At 38.9% G+C, this 19,652-nt stretch overlaps 1 protein-coding gene across 2 annotated transcripts; it reads right to left on the bottom strand.

Moving 5' to 3' along the window:
• Window positions 1-880: 880 nt before the first annotated feature.
• On the bottom strand, window positions 881-15,083 carry jam2b (junctional adhesion molecule 2b). Of its 2 annotated transcripts, none has more exons than XM_088352652.1 (10): window positions 14,947-15,083; window positions 11,692-11,757; window positions 11,448-11,558; window positions 8,416-8,565; window positions 7,677-7,858; window positions 5,459-5,567; window positions 5,272-5,379; window positions 4,326-4,344; window positions 3,522-3,564; window positions 881-3,447 (listed from the first exon to the last, which is right to left on the bottom strand). In XM_088352652.1, exons 1-10 carry the CDS (start codon window positions 14,984-14,986, stop codon window positions 3,409-3,411), a joined length of 867 nt encoding a protein of 288 aa, XP_088208778.1. In that variant the 5' UTR covers window positions 14,987-15,083; the 3' UTR covers window positions 881-3,408. The 2 variants fall into 2 exon arrangements, with proteins under 2 accessions (XP_088208778.1, XP_088208779.1); XM_088352653.1 differs by having other exon boundaries at window positions 3,522-3,561.
• Between the last annotated feature and the right edge of the window lie 4,569 nt (window positions 15,084-19,652).

Below are 19,652 nucleotides of genomic sequence, written 5' to 3'. Positions count from 1 at the left end.
TTCACGTCAATCTCCACAGCAAGTGCTGCATCAAACTTAGTCATTTCGTTAGTAGGCCAATATAGATACATACAGCAAGCGTTGCATTAATCATAAGGCTCATATAAGGCTTTTAATTTTTTGCGGCTCCTGACAAATTTGTTTTATGTCTTTTTTGGGTTGCCGACCCCGGGGTTATTTGCTATTTGTACTTAAATTACTTATTTGATTTATATTATATTACTTTTTATTTTATTTCTTTATTTTATTTGTTTTTGTATGTGTTTGTCTTGCTGACGGTCACTCCTCTCGGGATATGACCAGGATAGGTAAGTAGGTAGGTAGATAAATATAGATATAGATAGATAGATGGATAACATTGTTTATTAGAGTACTTTAATTTACCTTCATTATTTAATGCATATTTGAATTAAATGTAGTTTATCGTCAATTGGAAGGACTTTGATCATTCGATGATCTGATTGAATGATTGTTTTAAAAATGAATGAATCAATAAATAAGACGTTGCTACACTTTAGCAGTACAGTTACTCAGTAATTGAGTAGTTTTTTTTCACCAGGTACTTTTTTACTTTTACTCAAGTAGTTATTTGGATGACTATATTTTACTTGAGTCATATTATTCTGAGGTAACAGTTTGGCTTATCTGCCCACCTCTGAGTTTGATTCATGGTATATTATTATTATATTACACGACATTATATTTTACTACATTCTTACATGTCCCAATATATTTATACATAATTTGTATTACAATTAAAGTTCTATTTAAAAGTAAGTTTTATTTGTAAATTTCATTATAAATGTTCTTCCTATTTTCATGGGGAAAAAATAGTTGACTTATAGTGTGTAGCTGGGAAACAAATGAACGAGAAGACCAATGCATATCAAACGTTTTAATAGAACGGTACAACAATAACAAAGAAATTATTACTATAATACAGAGGTGAAATCGAAACAAAATGAAATACTGTATTTACTTAATCATCAAAGTTCATGCAAAACGAAGAAAACGCTAGCACACAAACATTCAGTACAATGATGCTCTCTTGTGGCTGTTATATAGTACTACAACAATCCATTAACTCGGTTTGCAGTAATGTTTACAAATTAATGATGGTCACTATTATTATTTACAATAAGGGCATAATCACTGGTTGCTAAAGGCCTTTTTGTTCCAGAAGTTGAATAATGTACCCAATTACCAAGCATTTATTCCATCTAACAGTATCTAAAAGTAAACGTACGGTGCCTTGCAAGTGTTGGACATATTGCCATATTTACATTCGAATAATCCATATTCAGGCTTAAAAAGTAAAAACAGATTTAAAAAAATCGAAATATTTTTTAAAAGTCAACAACTTGTGAGACTAAATCCCAAGAAGAAACCATATGTATCAAACATTTTATATTGTGCTAACAGATAAAACACTGAAAAGTAGGTGTTAATAAAATAATGGCCCTCTTTGATTTGAGATAATACTTTGTACCACTTCCTTTTGCCGTGATCACGCCCACATGTCTTTTTGGGAATGTCTATATACGTTTTGCCCATCTTGTTCCAAATGTTATTTGAGTCTCGCAAGTGGCTTCAAGGGGCCTTTTGTATTGTATTTTTTCAGAAAGGGCTTTTCTTCTTGTCGCTTTTTTTTTATTATGGGCCTCTTGGTTGCTTCTCTGATTAGTTTTCTTGTTTGGGCCATGAGTTTAGAAGGATGGTTAGGTCTTGGTAGGTTAGCACTGGTCTTAAGCTCTCTCCATTTTGATATTATGGCTCGCACAGTGCTCTGGTAGATGAGTAAATGTATCGAATCGTCTTGTATCCCATTCCTGCTTTGAACGTTCCCAAAACTTTATCCCGGACCTGCCTGGTGTGTTCTTTGATCAAAATAATACTGTTTGTTCTCCAGCTTCTGCTTTCACAGATATATGTGCTCATCAAAGAGCAGGTGCATTTAAACGCAGACTTAATACACCGTCATTCATTGAGAGTCATTTAGGTCGACATTGGATCATTCAGAAATCATCGGGGGAGTCAATTGGTTGAGGTGACCAACGCTTTTTGTTGTAAATCTAATATTGTTGAAAATAAATGTGGTTCCACTTCACGATTGTGTCTCACATGTTGTATCTTCTTCAATTTTTTCTTAGCTTTAAGTTTGAAGCCTGAAAATGACAAATGGTTCTTGGGGGTGAGGGCAATACTTTAGCTAGGCACTGTAGAGTGGGATTTTTTTCATATTATCTCTAATACTTTAATAGATGAAAATAATAATTGTTAGTAATTTAACCAAAAAAAGAGATAAAACCAACTCTTTTCCAAGATATCCGATGTAATTATTTCGTTAGTTCAAATGTAACCAGTAATTAGAATTTCATACTGTTTGTTCATGTATTTCTATTTTTATTAACCCTTATTCCAAGAAGTAAGAGCACCTAAAAACGACTAATGTGATGATTGTATTCAATATTTAAATTATTGATTATCTTAAAACAAACCCCTTTAAAAACATCAACTTGGGGTGAGTTTTTTTTATCTTGAACTTGAATTTTAAAAAAAAATCAAGCATTATTTCCCCTTGTGAGAAAATAATGCATACAGTAATGACCCAACAGTGTTTGCAGACACCTGCTCATTCGTTTCTTAAGTCACACAATAACAAAAGTGAAAGAGAATAGCTACTTCCCTACAACAGGGATGTCAAACTCACTTTGGCTCTGGGGCCGGATCGGTAAAAGAATGTCAATTCCGAATTGTTCGCTTCGTTTTTAACTAAATGGTCTATCATTCCGCCTACATTAGTAACCTACCCAAGCTATTATGATGGATAAAAAGGGATCTTTTCTAAACACAACAAAATAATTCACAATCATGTGTCAACTGGTTTATGTTTTGAGTTGAGTGAATGCAGTTTTACACCTGAACCGACTCACCACGCTATACAAACTCAACACTGCCCTCTAGTGGCCGGAGAGAGCATTTAGTTTGCATTTATTCCAAAAAATAACATTTGATGTAAATGACCTAGAGACCTTTTTGACATTCTAGTTAATTTATGGCGGGCTAGTTTAAATCCTTCAACGGGCCAGATCCGGCCTGTGGGCCGTATGTTTGACATGCCTGCCCTACAGTATAAATTATTTACATGCAAACGCAATACAGGCTTGTAAAATGGAGAATATGAACATAAAAAGAAACAAATATTTGTGTGGAAAATGAAAAATGGAATATCAAATGAAGTAGGAATTGTTATTAGTTGCCAAAATAAGTGACAGGGCATAATTGTTATACTGGCACTTTTTTTTTAGGTTTTAAAAACTGGCTTTAAGCTGCATACGTGTCTGAAATCCGGGAAAGATGAAGACAAAAGCTGCTTCAGGTTTTGGTCTTTGGATTTGGTCGTAGGAATCAGATCATGAAGGACTGAGTGGGTTTGTAGGTCTTGATCTGTGGAAGCACAATCATTTGTTTGGTTAATGAGCAAGGCATTGATGGTAACTCAAAAAATAAAGGACACTCACATTGTGGATGGGTGGAGGGGGAGGAGGGTTGTACAACTTGCTGCTGGAAAACAAAGTTGCTTAAATGACCGAGAGGAGCGGAAAAAAACAAAATACAGACGCTCCCCTACTCACGACCATTCGAGTTACGAAAAACGGTAGATACGAAAAAAAATTCGGGATGTTGAAAAATATCCGGACACTGTAAGCTAGATTTTGTATTGTCTGCACCTTTTTCCGAGTACAGGACATTACCGTAGTGCTGCTTTCCGCCTCTTCCTGCGTGTGGCGCTGTGAGAGGTCAACCAGCATCCACCCCGAAGAAGAAATTTGTTTCCTCTTCCTAGTTTGTGTGTAAACATTCTATACTGTATCTCCAGCACGCTAAGAACTTTGACATTTTTATTGTTTAATATCTCGTGTATCCATTCAATATAGTTGATGTAAAATGTAAAGAAGAGGCGAGCCGTTTCTTTTGAAATTAAAGTGAAATAAGAAAGCTTGATGCGGTTGAGAAAATGATCAGATTGCTTTTTTTCGGCCACTCTCTATCACGGAGGAGGACCCCTTGAAGCTTATCTTACAAAAGTAAGTTAAACTTAACTTTATTCATCTTTATAGAGCATATTATTTTATGAAATGTTTATTTTTTTAGTACAAAACAATACAGGTTACTTATACAAGCCTTAATCATACTTATATAAACCTTAAACATACAAAATATACCACCGAAGCAACTTACGAACAAATTCAACTTAAGAACGATCATCCGGAACCGATCGTTCGTAAGTAGGGCAGCGTCTGTAAAATAAAAATGGGACTCACCTGTTTGTTTTCTTCTCTTCTAGTTAACAAAAAAAAAAAAAAAACAGGGTCAGACATTTGGATTTCACCTTGAATTTCAAACTACGGTGCACACCCAATTAAAAGCCTCATGCTCAAAATTAAGAACCAAACTGAATTTTGTACATATTAGCATTTCGTGAGCTGGCATATGGCCCACAAGCTGTAGTGTGCCAACCTCTGTGTTAGCTGTACAGTGGTACCTCTACTTACGAATGACTACATACGAAAGTTTCAGGTTATGAAGTACCTGAATGGTAAAATATTGCTTTTGGATACAAAGGCGTTTCAGGATACGAAGTCAAAAATACAGTACAGTACGCGCTATTATTTTTTGCTCCCAGAGTTTCCCCGGACATAAGCAAACGGGCTGCGTGTATCCCAGCATGCTCTTTGTGTCACCATTATAGTTCAGAGATGACAAGGAGGAAGGGTTCCAGCAGGATGGTGGGGAGGAATTACGCAGCCATCATTCAATTAGCCCAAATCAAACATTTTGGCAAAATTCCATGAAGTCGCGGAATTTCTAGAAAGGAATCACTCGAAAAAAAGCATTGACTAGTCAGGCTATCGTTCATTTCCGACGCATTATCAAAAGCCGGCAAAAGCAGACATCGTTTGATCAAGAAAGGCGAGGCAAAAAGATCAATTAATATTTTTATTATTTCTTTATTTTTATTTTTTTACATTATGTGCCTCTCGTTTTATGTTTATTGTGCAGTAATGTAATACTAACATGTATTTGATTCATGTTCTGATGCTCTTTTATGATTTACCTACAAAAATACTGTTATTTTGCGGGGCTTGGAACGGATTAGCGCATTTACATTCAAAATCCGTCTCTACTTACAAATGGTTAGCTAATTAAATTCGTAAATAGAGGTACCAATGTACATGGTTTCCAGAGGGTTTCTCAAGAATAACTCACGCTTGCAGAATCCTCGACGTCGGCACACACACAAAGTGATGCAGCAGAGGAGCGTGAAAATCACGAAACCCGAAGTTCCGGCAATCAAAATGGAGACATCCATCGGATCTGCAGCCCCCCAACCAAAATCGTCTGATGAGTAAATAAGTAAATTGCATTGAGGACACGGGGGGAACACTCAACTCACAGTCAATAACCTTTAATTGCTGTGCTATGCAGCTCTTGGGCGCCCCCAAGTTGTTGGAGGACTCGCAGCGATACATCCCAGAGTCCACTTTGGAAACGCTGGAGAATTTCTGCAAAAAACAAACATGAGAAAAAGAGCGTCAGTTGCCAATAAAGACATCATCAAGGACAAGTCACAACCAGCAGTGGTGGTCCATTAGGGCCTGTAAGGCCTTCTCTGCTGGCTTAATAAAATGTGATGTTAGTTATATTTTCTCCATGAATAGTTATTAACGAAATACATTTTAAAAAAATTTAAAAATTCAAAATTTTATGTCAGCTTCCTTTCATTGCTTTTTCCCTGGTTGCGTTGTATATTGGAGGGTTTTCTAGCATGAACTGCCTGTTTACGGTTAGACCTCAACCTCTTAAATGTATTTGGATCTGGACTTTGACTTGGCCACTCCAGAAACTTCATTTTGTTTTGTTTTTAAATGGAGCCATTCAGAGGTGGACTTGCTGGTGTTTTCGGATTGTTGTCCTGCTGCATGATCCAAGAGTGCTTGAGTTTGAGGGCACGAACTGATGGTTGGACGATCTACTTAAGGATCTTCTGGTAAACACCAGAATTCATTATTCCCTCAACCACAGCAAGTTGTCCTGGTCCTGAGGCAGTAAAGCAGCCCCAGATCATCATACTGCCACCACCATGCTTTACTGTTGGCATCATGTTGTTTTTGTCAAACGCTGTGCCATTTTTATGTCAGATGTAACAGGCTGCACACATTCCAAAAAGTTAATTTTTTCACTCACTGTCCATGGGATGTTTCTCCAAAAGAATAGAGGACAATCAAGATGCTTTTTTGGCAAACCTGAGATGCTTTTGTTATTTTGTGACAGCAGTGGGTTTTGCCGGGGATTTCTCCCATGGATGCCATTTTTGGCCAGTGTCTTTCTTATAGTGAAGTCTTGAACAGAAATAATAATCAGTCCGTTCAATCAAACCCAAGCGTTCTTGGATCATGAAACGGGGCGACAATTTAGAACACACCAGCAAGCCCACGTCTGATTGGCTCAAAAAAACAAAACTAAGGTTCCAGAGTGGCCAAGTTAAAGTACGGATTTAAATCCAACTGAGAAGCTGTAGTGTGACTTTTAATGGGCAGTTAATTCTAGAAAACCCACCAATATGGCAGATTTGAAAAGAAGAGTGGGCCAAAGTTACTCCAAAGGGTTTTGAAGGACTAATTACAATTATCATGAAAGTTTGATTTCTGTTCTTGCTGCCAAAGGTTTGGGTGGCAATTACTTTTTCACATATAGCCAGGTTTTAATATAGGTTTTGATATTTTTTTATGCCTTAGTAAATGGAATCAACATTTTAAAACAGTATTTTGTATTTCCTTGTGTGGTCTGTGTGATGTTGAAATTAATTTGATGATCTGAAACCTTTGTGAGTGATAAATATGCAAAAAAGGGGGCAAATACTTTTTCACGGCACGGTAGGTGTCACCCCCAACTACAGGTATGAAAATGAGTCGGCGGTTAAAAAATTGAGAAGGACGTGAAAGAGATATGCTTCGGTTCACTGTACAACCCAACAAAATATTGATGTTTAAAATCTTGTCTTAATTTAGCCTCAAGTCGCTTGCATGAAAGAAGGTTACATTTTGCCAGGCTCAGTTACTGTGCTGATTTCATGTCTACAGCTAGCTTGCCCCTGAACAAGCTAACAGCTAGGCTATGGTTATCCCTAGAGATATATATGGCACTTCCACTGTCTCGTAGGTGAAAAATGAATGAGTTTTATAACCAATCTACCCTCCGCTCATACCATTTTCTTTTTAGATATACACAATTCAGGTATGTCATACTTTTTGACTTTAAAGCGGTGAATTTCTCCAAAAGGGGAGAGATTTTCATGCCTGCAAGTTAGCTTGTACAGTATCAGGGCAGCAGAAAAAGCATTGTCCCGCCTATTCCAATCATAAAAAGTACTTGACGGCGATGTATAATTACTATTTGAATGTGTTTTAAGTGCTCAGGGAGATGTGTTTTACAGATATTTTTACGTTGATGCTTTTGGGAGGTCAGGAACGGGTCAATTGCTTTTGAATGACTCCATATCGAGTACTGGAACGGATTAAGCTCGAACGAAGAGGTACCACTTTACTTCAATAATGACAATAAAAGACATTCTTCAATTTATACAACGTATTTCAGCCAACCAGCTCACTCACCAGCGTTCCCCTTTGAGTGTCCATGCTGTAGGGGGCGTCGGACGAGACTTTCAGGGCTGTGTTGTCTTTGTACCAGCTGTACGTAGCCGGGGGTATGCTCTGCTGGTCTCTGCACAGGAGCTCCAGGTCGGAGCCCACGAACACCGAGCGGGGCACTTCGCAAGACGGGATGTAGGGTGGCACTGGTAAGACACACAAAATGTTGTCAATGATGAGCATCATGCTATTTGGAACGTATGGCTCGCGAGCCAGATATGGCTCTTTTCATTGGTTTGTGTGGCTCTGAGATCAAATGAGGGCCATCGCGATCCCCTCTGTGACTCTCCAAATTTGGCGTATGCAAAACTGAAACAACGCATAGTGCCAATTGTTTGGTCCAGAATATATAATGCAACATTTTAACTACACTGTTACATTTATTAATCTTTATGTCATAGTTGGCCACGCCCGTGTGTGTCACGGTTGCCATGATGCCCAATCGGCTCCGCCCGTGTGTGTCACGGTTGCCCTGGTGCCCAATTGGCCCCGAGCTGCGGCTCGTTGAGAGATTGTATTTCTGTCTATATAAAGCTCAGCGTTCTCTTGCTTCGGTTGCCAGCCCGTCAAACGAACTTCTGCCCCACAAGACGCAGGCATGGGGAGAACATGCAAAGTCCGTACAGGGAGGCTGCGATAGCTGGAATAGAACCCTGGACCTCCGCACTAGGTGAGCCTAATATTGCACTTCAAGGCCACATACCATGTACATCGAGCGTGACGGTGGCCTCCCCGAAGCTGACGTGGTCATCGCTAGCAGTAACTTCGCAGCGATACTCGCCGGAATCTTTCTGCGTCACTGCATGGATGGTCAAAGTAGCTCCTTCTATCTTAGCCCGGCCTGCATATGACACTGCAGAGTGGAGGGTGAGCAAAGAATCAAGGGATTTCCTTGGCCAGATAATAAAAAGGGGTGGACGGACCAATCCAAATATCGATATTATCGATTCTCAGCGAGTTCTTGGATCGTTACATTTGTCCTAAAATTGATGCTCTTCTCATTTTAACTATAACGATAAGAATGTTGCTAGTGTGTCGTAAGATTATACATACATTGCAACTTTCAAATTCGTTTAAAATGTGGTTAGACTTCATTTTCACTACTAATTTTATTTTCAAAATATTGTGCAATAAAAGGTACTGTATTTGCTGGACTATAAGGCACACCTGATTATAAGGCGCACATTAAAAAAATACCCCTATGTGAAAGATTTGTTTTCATATACAAGGCGCATCAAACTATAAGGCTCATAAATTTACAGTATGTCACAAAAGTGAGTACATCCCTCACATTTCTGCAGAGATTACATTCTAATGTTTAATGGAACATCACTAAAGGAACATCACTTTGACACAATAAAAAGAAGTACCAGTATTTCAATGGCTTACTGGAAAGATATCCTCTGGTCTGACGAGACAAAGATTTATTTATTTGGCTCAGATGGTGTAAAGCAAGTGTGGCGGCAACTAAGTGAGGAGAACTAACATGTTTGTATCGTCAAGCATGGTGTTGGGAATGTCATGGTTTGGGGCTGCATGAGTGCAACTGAAATTGGGAAGAGGCATTTCATTAAGGGAAACACAAACTCAAGTATGAACTGTGGAATACTGGAGCAAAGATTGATCCCCTCCCTCCAGAAACTGGGTTGCAGTGCAATGTTCGAGCCTGACAATGACACCAAATACGCTTCTAAGATACAGTACTACAGAAACATACAGTACTATGTGTGCTGTATCTAGGAAGAACTTTGACGTTTTTATTGTTTAATATCTCGTGCATCCATTCAATATGTTTGGCGTGAAGTGTAAAGAAGAGACGAGCCGTTTCCTTTGAAATGAAAGTGGAATAAGAAAGCTCGATGCAGTTGAGAAAATGGGGGGCTAAGGGTAAAAGGGATGAATTGGCCAAGCTTGTCTCCAGATCTAAATCCATTAGAACATATCTGGGGCTTCCTCAATCGGAAAGTGGAGTAGCACAAGATCTTGAATATCCCACAGCTCAGTCATGTTGTCATTCCAGTGGAATGTATGAGGCTCTGGTGAAATCCATCGCCAGGAGGATTAAAGTGGTTCAGCAAAATCATGGTGGCCACACAAAATATTGAACTTCAGGAACTTTTACTTGAGGGTTTACTCACTTTTGTTTCCAAAGGTTTGGCTACTAATGGCTATATTTTGAGTTTTTTTTTAGGGGAAAACTAAATTGACACCGCCATATAAGCTTTACACAGACTACCTTTCATTGTGTCAAAGCGATGTTTCTTTACTGTTGTTCAATTAAAAATTATGATGAAATCTCAGAAATGTGAGGGGTGTACTCACTTTAGTGGCCTACTGTAAAACAGAAGATAAACAGTGTATTGCATAGTTCATAAGTATTAGGGAATCATGTTTCACAACTAAAATGAAAGATTTATTCATAAACGGTTACATAGAAGCATTGCATTATAACTATGCATTGCCGGATATATTTACCGTATTTTTGGCTCTATAAAGGCACACTAAAACTCTTGAATCTATGGGGATCTATAGGGATTTTGGGTGCACCTTATAGTCTGGAAAATACAGAATTTGTGGTAAAATATTTGTATTTTTTGTTACATTACTCCTTTTTGGTTTGACTCTCTTGAATTTTCATCTGAAATAATTGTTGTCGTAAAAGGTTTTGAATTTTTACACCGATGAAGGTTCGTGCATCGTACCGTTTACACTATTTTCACTTTGACTTCAGAAATATTGTTCAATGGAACATGATATATTTGTCAGGTTGACTTTGTTATATTTGTTTTGTACTTACATTATAGTTTTTTTTGGGTTGACTGTTGTTCTGAAACAGTTAGAATAGAGGTACAGACGCTGCCCGACTTACAAACGATCGTTCGTAAGTTGAATTTGTTCGTAAGTTTCTTCAGTGCTATATTTTGTATGTTTAAGGTTTATATAGGTAGCCTGTATTGTTTTGTACTAAAAAAAATAAACATTTCATAAAATAATATGCTCTATAAAGATAAATAAAGTTGAGTTTAACTTACTTTTGGAAGATGCGCTTCAAGAGGTCCTCCTCCGTGGTGAAAAGTGGCCAAAAAAAGCACTCCGACCATTTTCTCAACCGCATCAAGATTTCTTATTCCACTTTCACTTCAAGAGAAATGTCTCGTCTCTTCTTTATACTTTACGGCAACCATATTGAATGGATGCACTAGATATTAAACAATAATAATGTCAAAGTTCTAAGAGCGCTGGAGATACAGAATAGAATATTTACACACAAACTGGGAAGAGGAAGCGGATTTCTTCTTTGGGGTGGATGCTGGGTGAGCTCTCACAGCGCCACATGCCGGTAGCGGCGGAAAGAAGCACTACAGTGCTCTCCTGTACTCGGAAAAAAGGTGCACACAATACAAAATCTAACTTTTAGCAATGTCCGGATATTTTTCGACATCAGGAAAAAATTTTTTTTTAAATGTTTGCATCTACTGTTTTACGTAAGTCGAATGGTCGTAAGTAGGGAAGCGTCTGTACCTGTCATTGTAGTTAGTTATTAGAAAAATCGTAAATTTTCAGCTTTCTTTTTTATCATGGTCCTAAACAAACTCAAGGGTAAGGGGTTAAATTGATGATCACGAGATTCCCAAGCAAAAGGTATCTGTATCAGTTGACACCACCCTGTATTAAATTGGATAGGATCGATACCAAAAATCCCTGGATCGCCCACCCCTAGTTGGCAGCACCTACTGGTAAATTTATTATCAAAGTAAACGAAGGTCACAGCTTTCCCCTTTTTTTTCCACTCGATTCGAGGGTTTTGGTCCTTCTCGGTGCCGAAGTTGCAGGACAGGACAGCATCTGGGGGTTTAAAATGTATTGCATTTATTTATAATGAGACAATTGTATCCAATAGAGCCCACGCAATACTTAAAGGTAAGATAATTCATTAATTACTCAACAAAATGACAAGATGGAAACGAAGCGCTGTTACCTGTGTGTTCATGGACTTCCACTTTGGTTTTAGAAGAGGTCACCATCACAGATAAACCGACGGGACCTGGCAGGTTATAACATAGTAACAACATTGTAACAACATGATAAGTTATTTTTTGAATGTGTATCAAACTGGTAACCCTTTGTACAAAGGGGCAAACAAAGTAGAACAAAAAAATGGTGCGGTTTGGTCACAATGCGTCTCTGTAGATTGTGTTCTTCCCTGTGTTTTGTAGAACTCATTTTCAGTTGTGCTACAAAATACAGCGACGATTATTGGTCAAATATTACACAATGTCCCTTAAGGGCTATGATCTCAACTTAAACAATCTTGGGACCTAACAATGACCCCTGGGGGAACCACAAGCAACACCGAGTATGTCATAAACAACGTAATCGAGTTCAAAATGATATTTTTGGGGGGACTGTCCTAAAATGCATGGTCACTGATCGATTTTTGGTGGATATTTCAAGCTAACATAAAGGCGCAATGTATGAAACACATGCTGGTGTGCGCCTGTGCATGTGCTTAAGTGCATTTGTGGGTTCTCGTTGTGTCTGGTAGTACCAGGAGAGCTGCTGGTTCGGAATGTAAAAAGTGATTGACGACTTTCCGAAGGAGTGGTTTAAACTCCATACTGATAACCTCATTTCTTAAGAACTCCCTTGCGCATGAAAGGTCCCAAGTAGAACAAAGGACGAAGAAGAAATATTTTGTGTTATAATATCAAACAGTACAGTTCCCAGAACGTTGAAATCTGCACTCGAGCCTGAACGTCTGTACCAATGTCGTAAAGGGATTCTTTCTGCTGAAAGAATGCATAATTTCCTACTCACAAGACTGCTTCCAAAAATTATTCTATTTCAGAGAAGCAACCAAAAAGCAAGGAAAGTTTATCCTGATAAAGTGAGCTCAGTAGGGGACATATAGTATGAGAGGCCGTTCGAGAAAAATACATACTTGCTCTCACATATAACATCATTCTTTCACACATGCACATTTACGTTCTCATAGAAAAAGCCATACCCTTTTATAAACACCACTATACTCTCTCAGAACCACTACTATACTTTCATACACACTATTATACTCTCTCACAGATTCTAATATACTCTGATACACAAACCACTATACTCTCTCATTCACACTACAATAATATATCAGATATATAACAAAAGTCTCATATATGCACAATTAGAATAGGGGTTTTAAGGGTGTGTGAGAAAAAAATAATAGCGTGTGCAAGACAGTATAATAATGTGTGTGAGAGTCTATACTAGTGTGTGTGAAAGAGTACAATAGTGTGAGTGAGAATCTATATTACTGTGTTTAGGAGTATAGTAGTGTCTGTTAAAACATGTCAGTATGTGTGAGAGAGTACAGAAGTGTGTGCTGAGATCATAATAGTATGTGTGAGAGAGTATAGTAATGTGTGCATGAGACCATAATAGTATGTGTGAGAGAGAAAAATAGATTGTGTAAAAGAGTACAGAAGTGTGTGTGAATCTACATTAGTGTGTGTGTGTAGAAGTATAGTAGTATTTGTGTTAAAACATATTCGTATGTGTGAGAGAGTATAGAAGTGTGTGTATTGGAGCATAAAAGTATATGTGTGAAAATATAGTAAAGTAGCAAGTGTGTGTTTTTTTGAAATACACAACCAAATATGTTTCATTTTTTACTAAATAACTATATTGCAAACTTTAAAGTATACAAAAATATACAGAAACAAAAGCCAAGTAAGTCAAACCGAAAAAACAGCAATGAAAATAGCAATGAAATGAAAATACAAATACTGTGTAACAATATCAACTAGAGGACTAAAATACCTTCCGTTGCACAATAGTATTTTTTTAAAATAAAGTCAGTCATGTAAATGAAGTATCAATTGTATTTCATTGGCTCCATTGCCATAGTGACAATGGGTTTGCACGTTTTTGTTCAGGAAGAGTAAAAAGTTTCCATTTTTGTTTGCATTTCTTTGCTCTCTGCAAGGTGAGCTTATTCCAGGTGTTAATGTCATTTTTGGAGCTGCCACAGTAGTAGACCACTTTACCAAACAAGTAACACCAGGCATCATACTTTTTTGTGATTGGAAAGAAAAAAGTCCAGACTGAGACGGCTTCCTATTTGTTAGCCTCTGGTCGGATGGTCGCAAAGATTTGGCCATCTGTTCTGCCCTTCAGGCAGCATGCAGGAGCAGGCCAGGTAAAAAGAGGTGCTAAAATTGTGCCTGTCAGTCATTAACTCAAGCTTAAAGTGACCAAAGTCACTAGGTGAGAGTGACTTCTACAAAGAGACTACATAAAAGGACAATCCAAGGTGTAATTTGTGTGGTAAAGTGATCTACTACTGTGGCAAAACCACAAATTTGGATGAACACAGGAAAAAAACTCACCCTATAGAGCAGTGATTTTCAACCACACTAGTGTGCCGTGAGAGATCGTCAGGTGTGCCGTGAAAAAATATCCAATGTCACTTTTTAAAATTTACAATTTTATAAAACATTTATGAATCATTTTCTGCAAATATTATGTCATTGTCAAGTGTCTGTGCTGTAAAAACTGGGGGTATTATAAATCATATTGTAATTAAACATACGTAAACATTCTGTTCAGTGTCGTTTTATAACATTTTTGGTTAGTGGTGTGCCGCAGAATTTTTCCAATATAAAAAACATGCTCAAAAAAGGTTGAAAAACACTGCTGTAGAGAGCAACGAAACCAAAAATGTAAACATGCTACTGTGTCTAAACTATAGCAACAGAGCCAATGATGGACAATTGACACTTATTTGGATTACTGACTTTAGTTTCAAAATCTTATACAAAGGAGGGTATTTAGTTCTCTAGTTGACATTATTCTACAGTATTTGCTTATCCATTACTTTGCTGCTTTTTGATTTGATTTGACTCTCTTGTCTTTTATTCTGAAACAGTTCTAATATAAATATTTCTTTTCATTTTTATACACAGTTCAAATTTGCAAAGTAGTTATATAAAAAAATTCTTCCAAAAATCTTTATCCTGTGTTAATCGTAATCATAAACTAACTCAAATGAAGGAGGGTTCAATTATTTAAATATCATAACAAGCAAAACGTATCGAATCGGTATCAATCAATACTACCATTTATTTACTTGGATTAGCCCGACACCATGTATCGCCAAACACTATTATACTTGCTAGAAGTTCAAGTTTGGATTCTAAAAACAAATAAAAATCCTCCGAAAGTTTTTTTTTAAAACACTCACAGTGTGTGCAGAGTAGAAACAGGAGCGTTAGAATCTTCATTGTTCTCGTCGTGCGCCGCCACGCGTGGGTTTGCGTTGAAGTGCGTGTGTTAAGTGGACCTTCTTGAGTTACACACACAAAAAAAAGAAAAAATAGGCGCGCACCAGGGTCGTGGAGCAAATGACGGCACGTGACCGTGACGAAACTCTCTTTTCCTTCACTTACAGAACGACCCCAGCCAATTGCTACCCCTTATTAATGATTCCAATTCCCCTTTTCTACCTCGATAAAACACAATTGTTTATTCGTAGTAAAACGGACTATGTAGAATAGGGGTGTCAATCACATTTTAGCTTAGGGGCCACAGAGAGAGAGAGAGAGAGAGATAGGGAAAATAGAAAGTAAGAGACAAAGAGAAATAAGTATGAGAGTGAGTGGGAAAGAAAGAGATAGTGAGAAATAAATAGAGAGAGAGAAAACGAGAGACATTAAGTTAAAGAGAAATAGAGGAAAAAAAGAGGGAGAAAGAGAAAGAATAGAGAGGGTGTGTAGAGGAAGAGAGATAGGGGTACAAAGGTACAAATAGAAAGAGAGAGAGACAGAGAGAAAGAGGGAGAGAGGGATAGAGAGACAGATAGAGAGAGAGAGAGAGAGAGAGACAGAGAGAGAGAGAGAGAAAAAAGAGAGAGAGAGACAGAAAGAAAGAGAGAGAAAGACAGAAAGAAAGAAAGAGGGAGTAACAAAGAGACAGAAAGAAAGAGAGAGAAAGACAGAAAGAAAGAAAGAGGGAGTGACAAAGAGACAGAGAGAAACAGAAAGAGAGAGAGAAAGAGAGAGAGGGAAAGAGTGGAAGAGACAGAGAGACAGATCCATAAAGAGAAAGACATTAAAAGATGGGAAAAAAGCAAAAGACAGAACATGGGAGGAGACAAAAACAGAGAGAGAACAAGATTAAAAAATAGAAGAAAGGGCAAAGAGAGAACAAAATGGGAGGATACAGAGACAGAGAAGCGATTAAAAGATAGAAGAAAAAGCAAAAGAAAGAACAAAGAGGGAGGAGAAAGAGAAAGAGAAATAAAGACAAAATGAGACAAAGAGAGAAAGAAATCCAGCTACAGTTGCTCTGTAAGTAGCGCCTGGTTGGGGGGCCTGATCCGGCCCACGCGCCGCATGTTTGGCACTCTGATGTTGAATCAAAAACGAAGGTCATTTGTGTAAACGAGTTTCTTTTATTTACCAAATAAACAACACAAACAATTTCTTTATCATCTTAGTTCTTTCCCCACTTACAGTAAATTAGTGTTGCTTATTACATGTAGCGGTCGACTAGCAAGCAACTTTGATTACCTTTTCACACGAGCGCAGAATGAGAAATAAGGACAATTTGTTGACGATTTGATCTATTCATGATATTTGCCTTGGAGAGATTCCCATTATATTTTTTGTGTCAACCTTATCCTTGAGTTCTTTTTTCTTGACGGTTTTTCCACGCTTACTTTCACGTCAGAGGTAAGATCAGTAATCCCTCGATTATTGCGGGGACCAGAACCTTCATAAAAGGCCACCCTCTAAGAAAATAACTATAGATCTACAAATGAAAAGACAGACGACAGAATAAGTTAAATTAATGTTTTTTATTGTCATTATACAAAAGTGCAACCAAAAATGAAGGGCTGGTCCTTTCAACTACAGTAAGTAAGACATCTAAACAGGGGCTGGCTAGCTGCACACGAGCATCGAGTAACCTCGTGATGAGCCAGGTCTCTGTAATGATTTCCCACGAGTTATAGCTCCAGGTAATCCGTTACCGTAGTTCTCGTGTTGATGAGATACAGGCTCTGCTGGGATGGTTTAAGAGAGTTGTTGAGTAGCCTAGCTGTAGCAGTAGGCCGGACCTGCAGCTTCACCACAGCCATTTCTCCCGAAGCCATCTTAGTCTGATGGTGATCACAATTTCTTTGCGCTCTTCTGACTTTCCTCAGAGTCCAATTTAATTGATACATTTATTTTCAATGTAGCGATCTGCAAAAGGCTAGCTGTGTCCATTCTTTACAGTTTGTTTTGGTGGCCATATTGACTCTAGCGCCCACCCCTCTGTTTGATTGACGGATTACGCAAACCTATCACAGTCAAGGCAGTCACGCCCAGTCCACACACACACACACACACACACACACACACACACACATACAACCTGCCCCTGTGATAGCATTTGCTGTGTGCTATCTGCTGCAGAACACATGCATGATACATTGATATCAAGGACAATAAAGACTATCCAATCCCGAAGCATAAAGTAGCGAGGGGTTACTCTATATAGATACAGATATAAGGGAACGAACGTGCACATATCATGCTTTATTGACAAAAAAATGCTTGATCGAGAATAAGATTTGACAATATCATAGACCTGAAACTAGCAAGGCGAGATCGGTCAAACAAAAAAAGTTTATTTTCTTTTTTCAAATATTGGTAAAAGACCTACGCAATTTTAATTGATCAAAAAACCTACATAATACAGGGAAAATGTATAAGTTGACAGCAAGCTTGATAGCTCAATAGGCAGCTTGATAACTTGACAACTAGCTCGATTGCTCAACCAATAGCTAGCTTGATGGATAGTTCAATAGCTCTGTATATAGCTCGAAAGCTCGATAGATAGCTTGATAGCTCCATAGCTCAATAGCGCTATTTACGGCTCAAAAGCTCAATTGATTGCTTGATAGCTCTATAGCTAGCTTGATTGCTCATTAGCTAGCTCGATAACTAAATAGCTCAATATTTAGCTCGATAGCTTGATAGCTCAATAGCTAGCTCGATAGCTTGATAGCTAGCTCGATAGCTCTGCTCCCCATGGAGCTGAGACGGGTTGCATTTACAGTGAGATGGAGGGGGGAGGTAAGATCTGAGGGTGCGGGATAGTGTTTTGATGTAAAGGAGGCCAAGAAGGTAGGGAGGCAAAGTTTTGGAAGGCCTTATAGGTGTACAGAAGCATTTTTTTGGTGATTTGTTGGTTGATCAGTGGAGTTTCTGAAGGACTGGGGTAATGTGGTGACAAGAAGGGGTTTTGGTGAAAATGCAGGCAGCAGAGTTCTTGGCCAGCTGAAGTCAAGGGTGGAGCCTTAGAGGTAGGCCGTAGAGGAGGGAAATGCAATAGTCAAGGTGGCAGGTGACAAGGCTGTGGATGAGGATAGAGATTGTGTAGGGAGGATAGCGGTGGTGAAGAAGGGGCGATGGAGGTTGATGGAGTGCAATAGCTAGATAGCTCGATAGATAGCTCGATAGGTAGGTAGGTAGGTCGGTAGGTAGGTAGGTTGAAATACTGTTAGGTCAGTAAGTAGGTAGGCAGGTTGAAAGACAGTTAGATAGGTAGGTAGGTAGGTAAGTAGGTAGGTTGAAAGACAGTTAGAGAGGTAGATAGGTAGGTAGATAGAAAGACAGTTAGGTAGGTAGGTAGGTAGGTAGGTAGGTAGGTAGGTAGGTAGGTAGGTAGGTAGGTAGGTAGGTAGGTAGGTAGGTAGGTTGGTAGGTAGGTAGGTAGGTAGGTAGGTAGGTTGAAAGACAGTTAGGTATGTAGGTAGGTAGAAAGACAGTTAGGTAGGTAGGCAGGTAGGTAGATCGAAAAACAGTTAGGTAGGTAGGTAGAAAGAAAGACAGCTAGGCAGGTAGGTAGATAGAAAAACAGTTAGGTAGGTAGGCAGGTAGGTAGATAGAAAGACAGTTATGAAGGTAAACAGTTAGGTAGGTATGTAGGTAGAAAGAAAGACAGTTAGGCAGGTAGGTAGAAACAAAGACAGTTAGGCAGGTAGGTAGATAGAAAGACAGTTAGGTAGGTAGGCAGGTAGGTAGGTAGAAAAACAGTTAGGTAGGTAGGCAGGTAGGTAGGTAGAAAAACAGTTAGGTAGGTAGGCAGGTAGGTAGGTTGAAAAACAGGTCGGTAGGTAGGTAGGTACGCAGGTAGGTAGGTAGGTAGAAAGAAAGACAGTTAGGTAGGTAGGTAGAAAGAAAGACAGTTAGGCAGGTAGGTAGAAAGAAAGACAGTTGGGTAGGGAGGCAGGTAGGTAGATAGAAAGACAGTTAGGTAGGTAGGCAGGTAGGTAGGTTGAAAGACAGGTAGGTAGGTAGGTAGGTAGGTAGGTAGGTAGGTAGGTAGGTAGGTAGGTAGGTAGGTAGGTAGGTATGTTGAAAGACAGTAATGTAGGTAGTTACAAAGACAGTTAGGTAGGTAGATAGAAAAACAGTTAGGTAGGTAGGTAGGTAGGTAGGTAGGTAGGTAGGTAGGTAGGTAGGTAGGTAGGTAGGTAGGTAGGTAGAAAGAAAGACAGTTGGGTAGGGAGGCAGGTAGGTAGATAGAAAGACAGTTAGGTAGGTAGGTAGGTAGGTAGGTAGGTAGGTAGGTAGGTAGGTAGGTAGGTAGGTAGGTAGGTAGATGGATAGATAGATAGATGTACAGTACTTTGCTGGTGATAGTTGAACCGGTGGTCAGCAGAGCATTTGGCGGTACTGATCTGAGGCCAGGATTTGGCAGTACAGCAAGAGAGGCAGAGAAGAAGCAGCTGCAGCTTGAGCCTGCGAGCGTGCTCCAACATATTGAGTTTCCTTCCCCGCATGGCTCACACAAGCGCTCATTGTCGCTCGTAGCACATGCTTACATTTGGGGCCAATTGCGCATGCACACTCGCGCACACACAAAGACGCAACAAATCTCGCTGGGGGCACCTGTTCA

Source organism: Urocampus carinirostris, chromosome 14 (assembly GCF_059441175.1).
Source record: "Urocampus carinirostris isolate Australia breed hairy pipefish chromosome 14, RoL_Ucar_1.0, whole genome shotgun sequence".
Lineage (NCBI taxonomy): Eukaryota > Metazoa > Chordata > Actinopteri > Syngnathiformes > Syngnathidae > Urocampus > Urocampus carinirostris.
The sequence above is the reverse complement of the archived record's forward strand: the minus strand, read 5'-3'. Positions and strand labels throughout refer to the sequence as shown.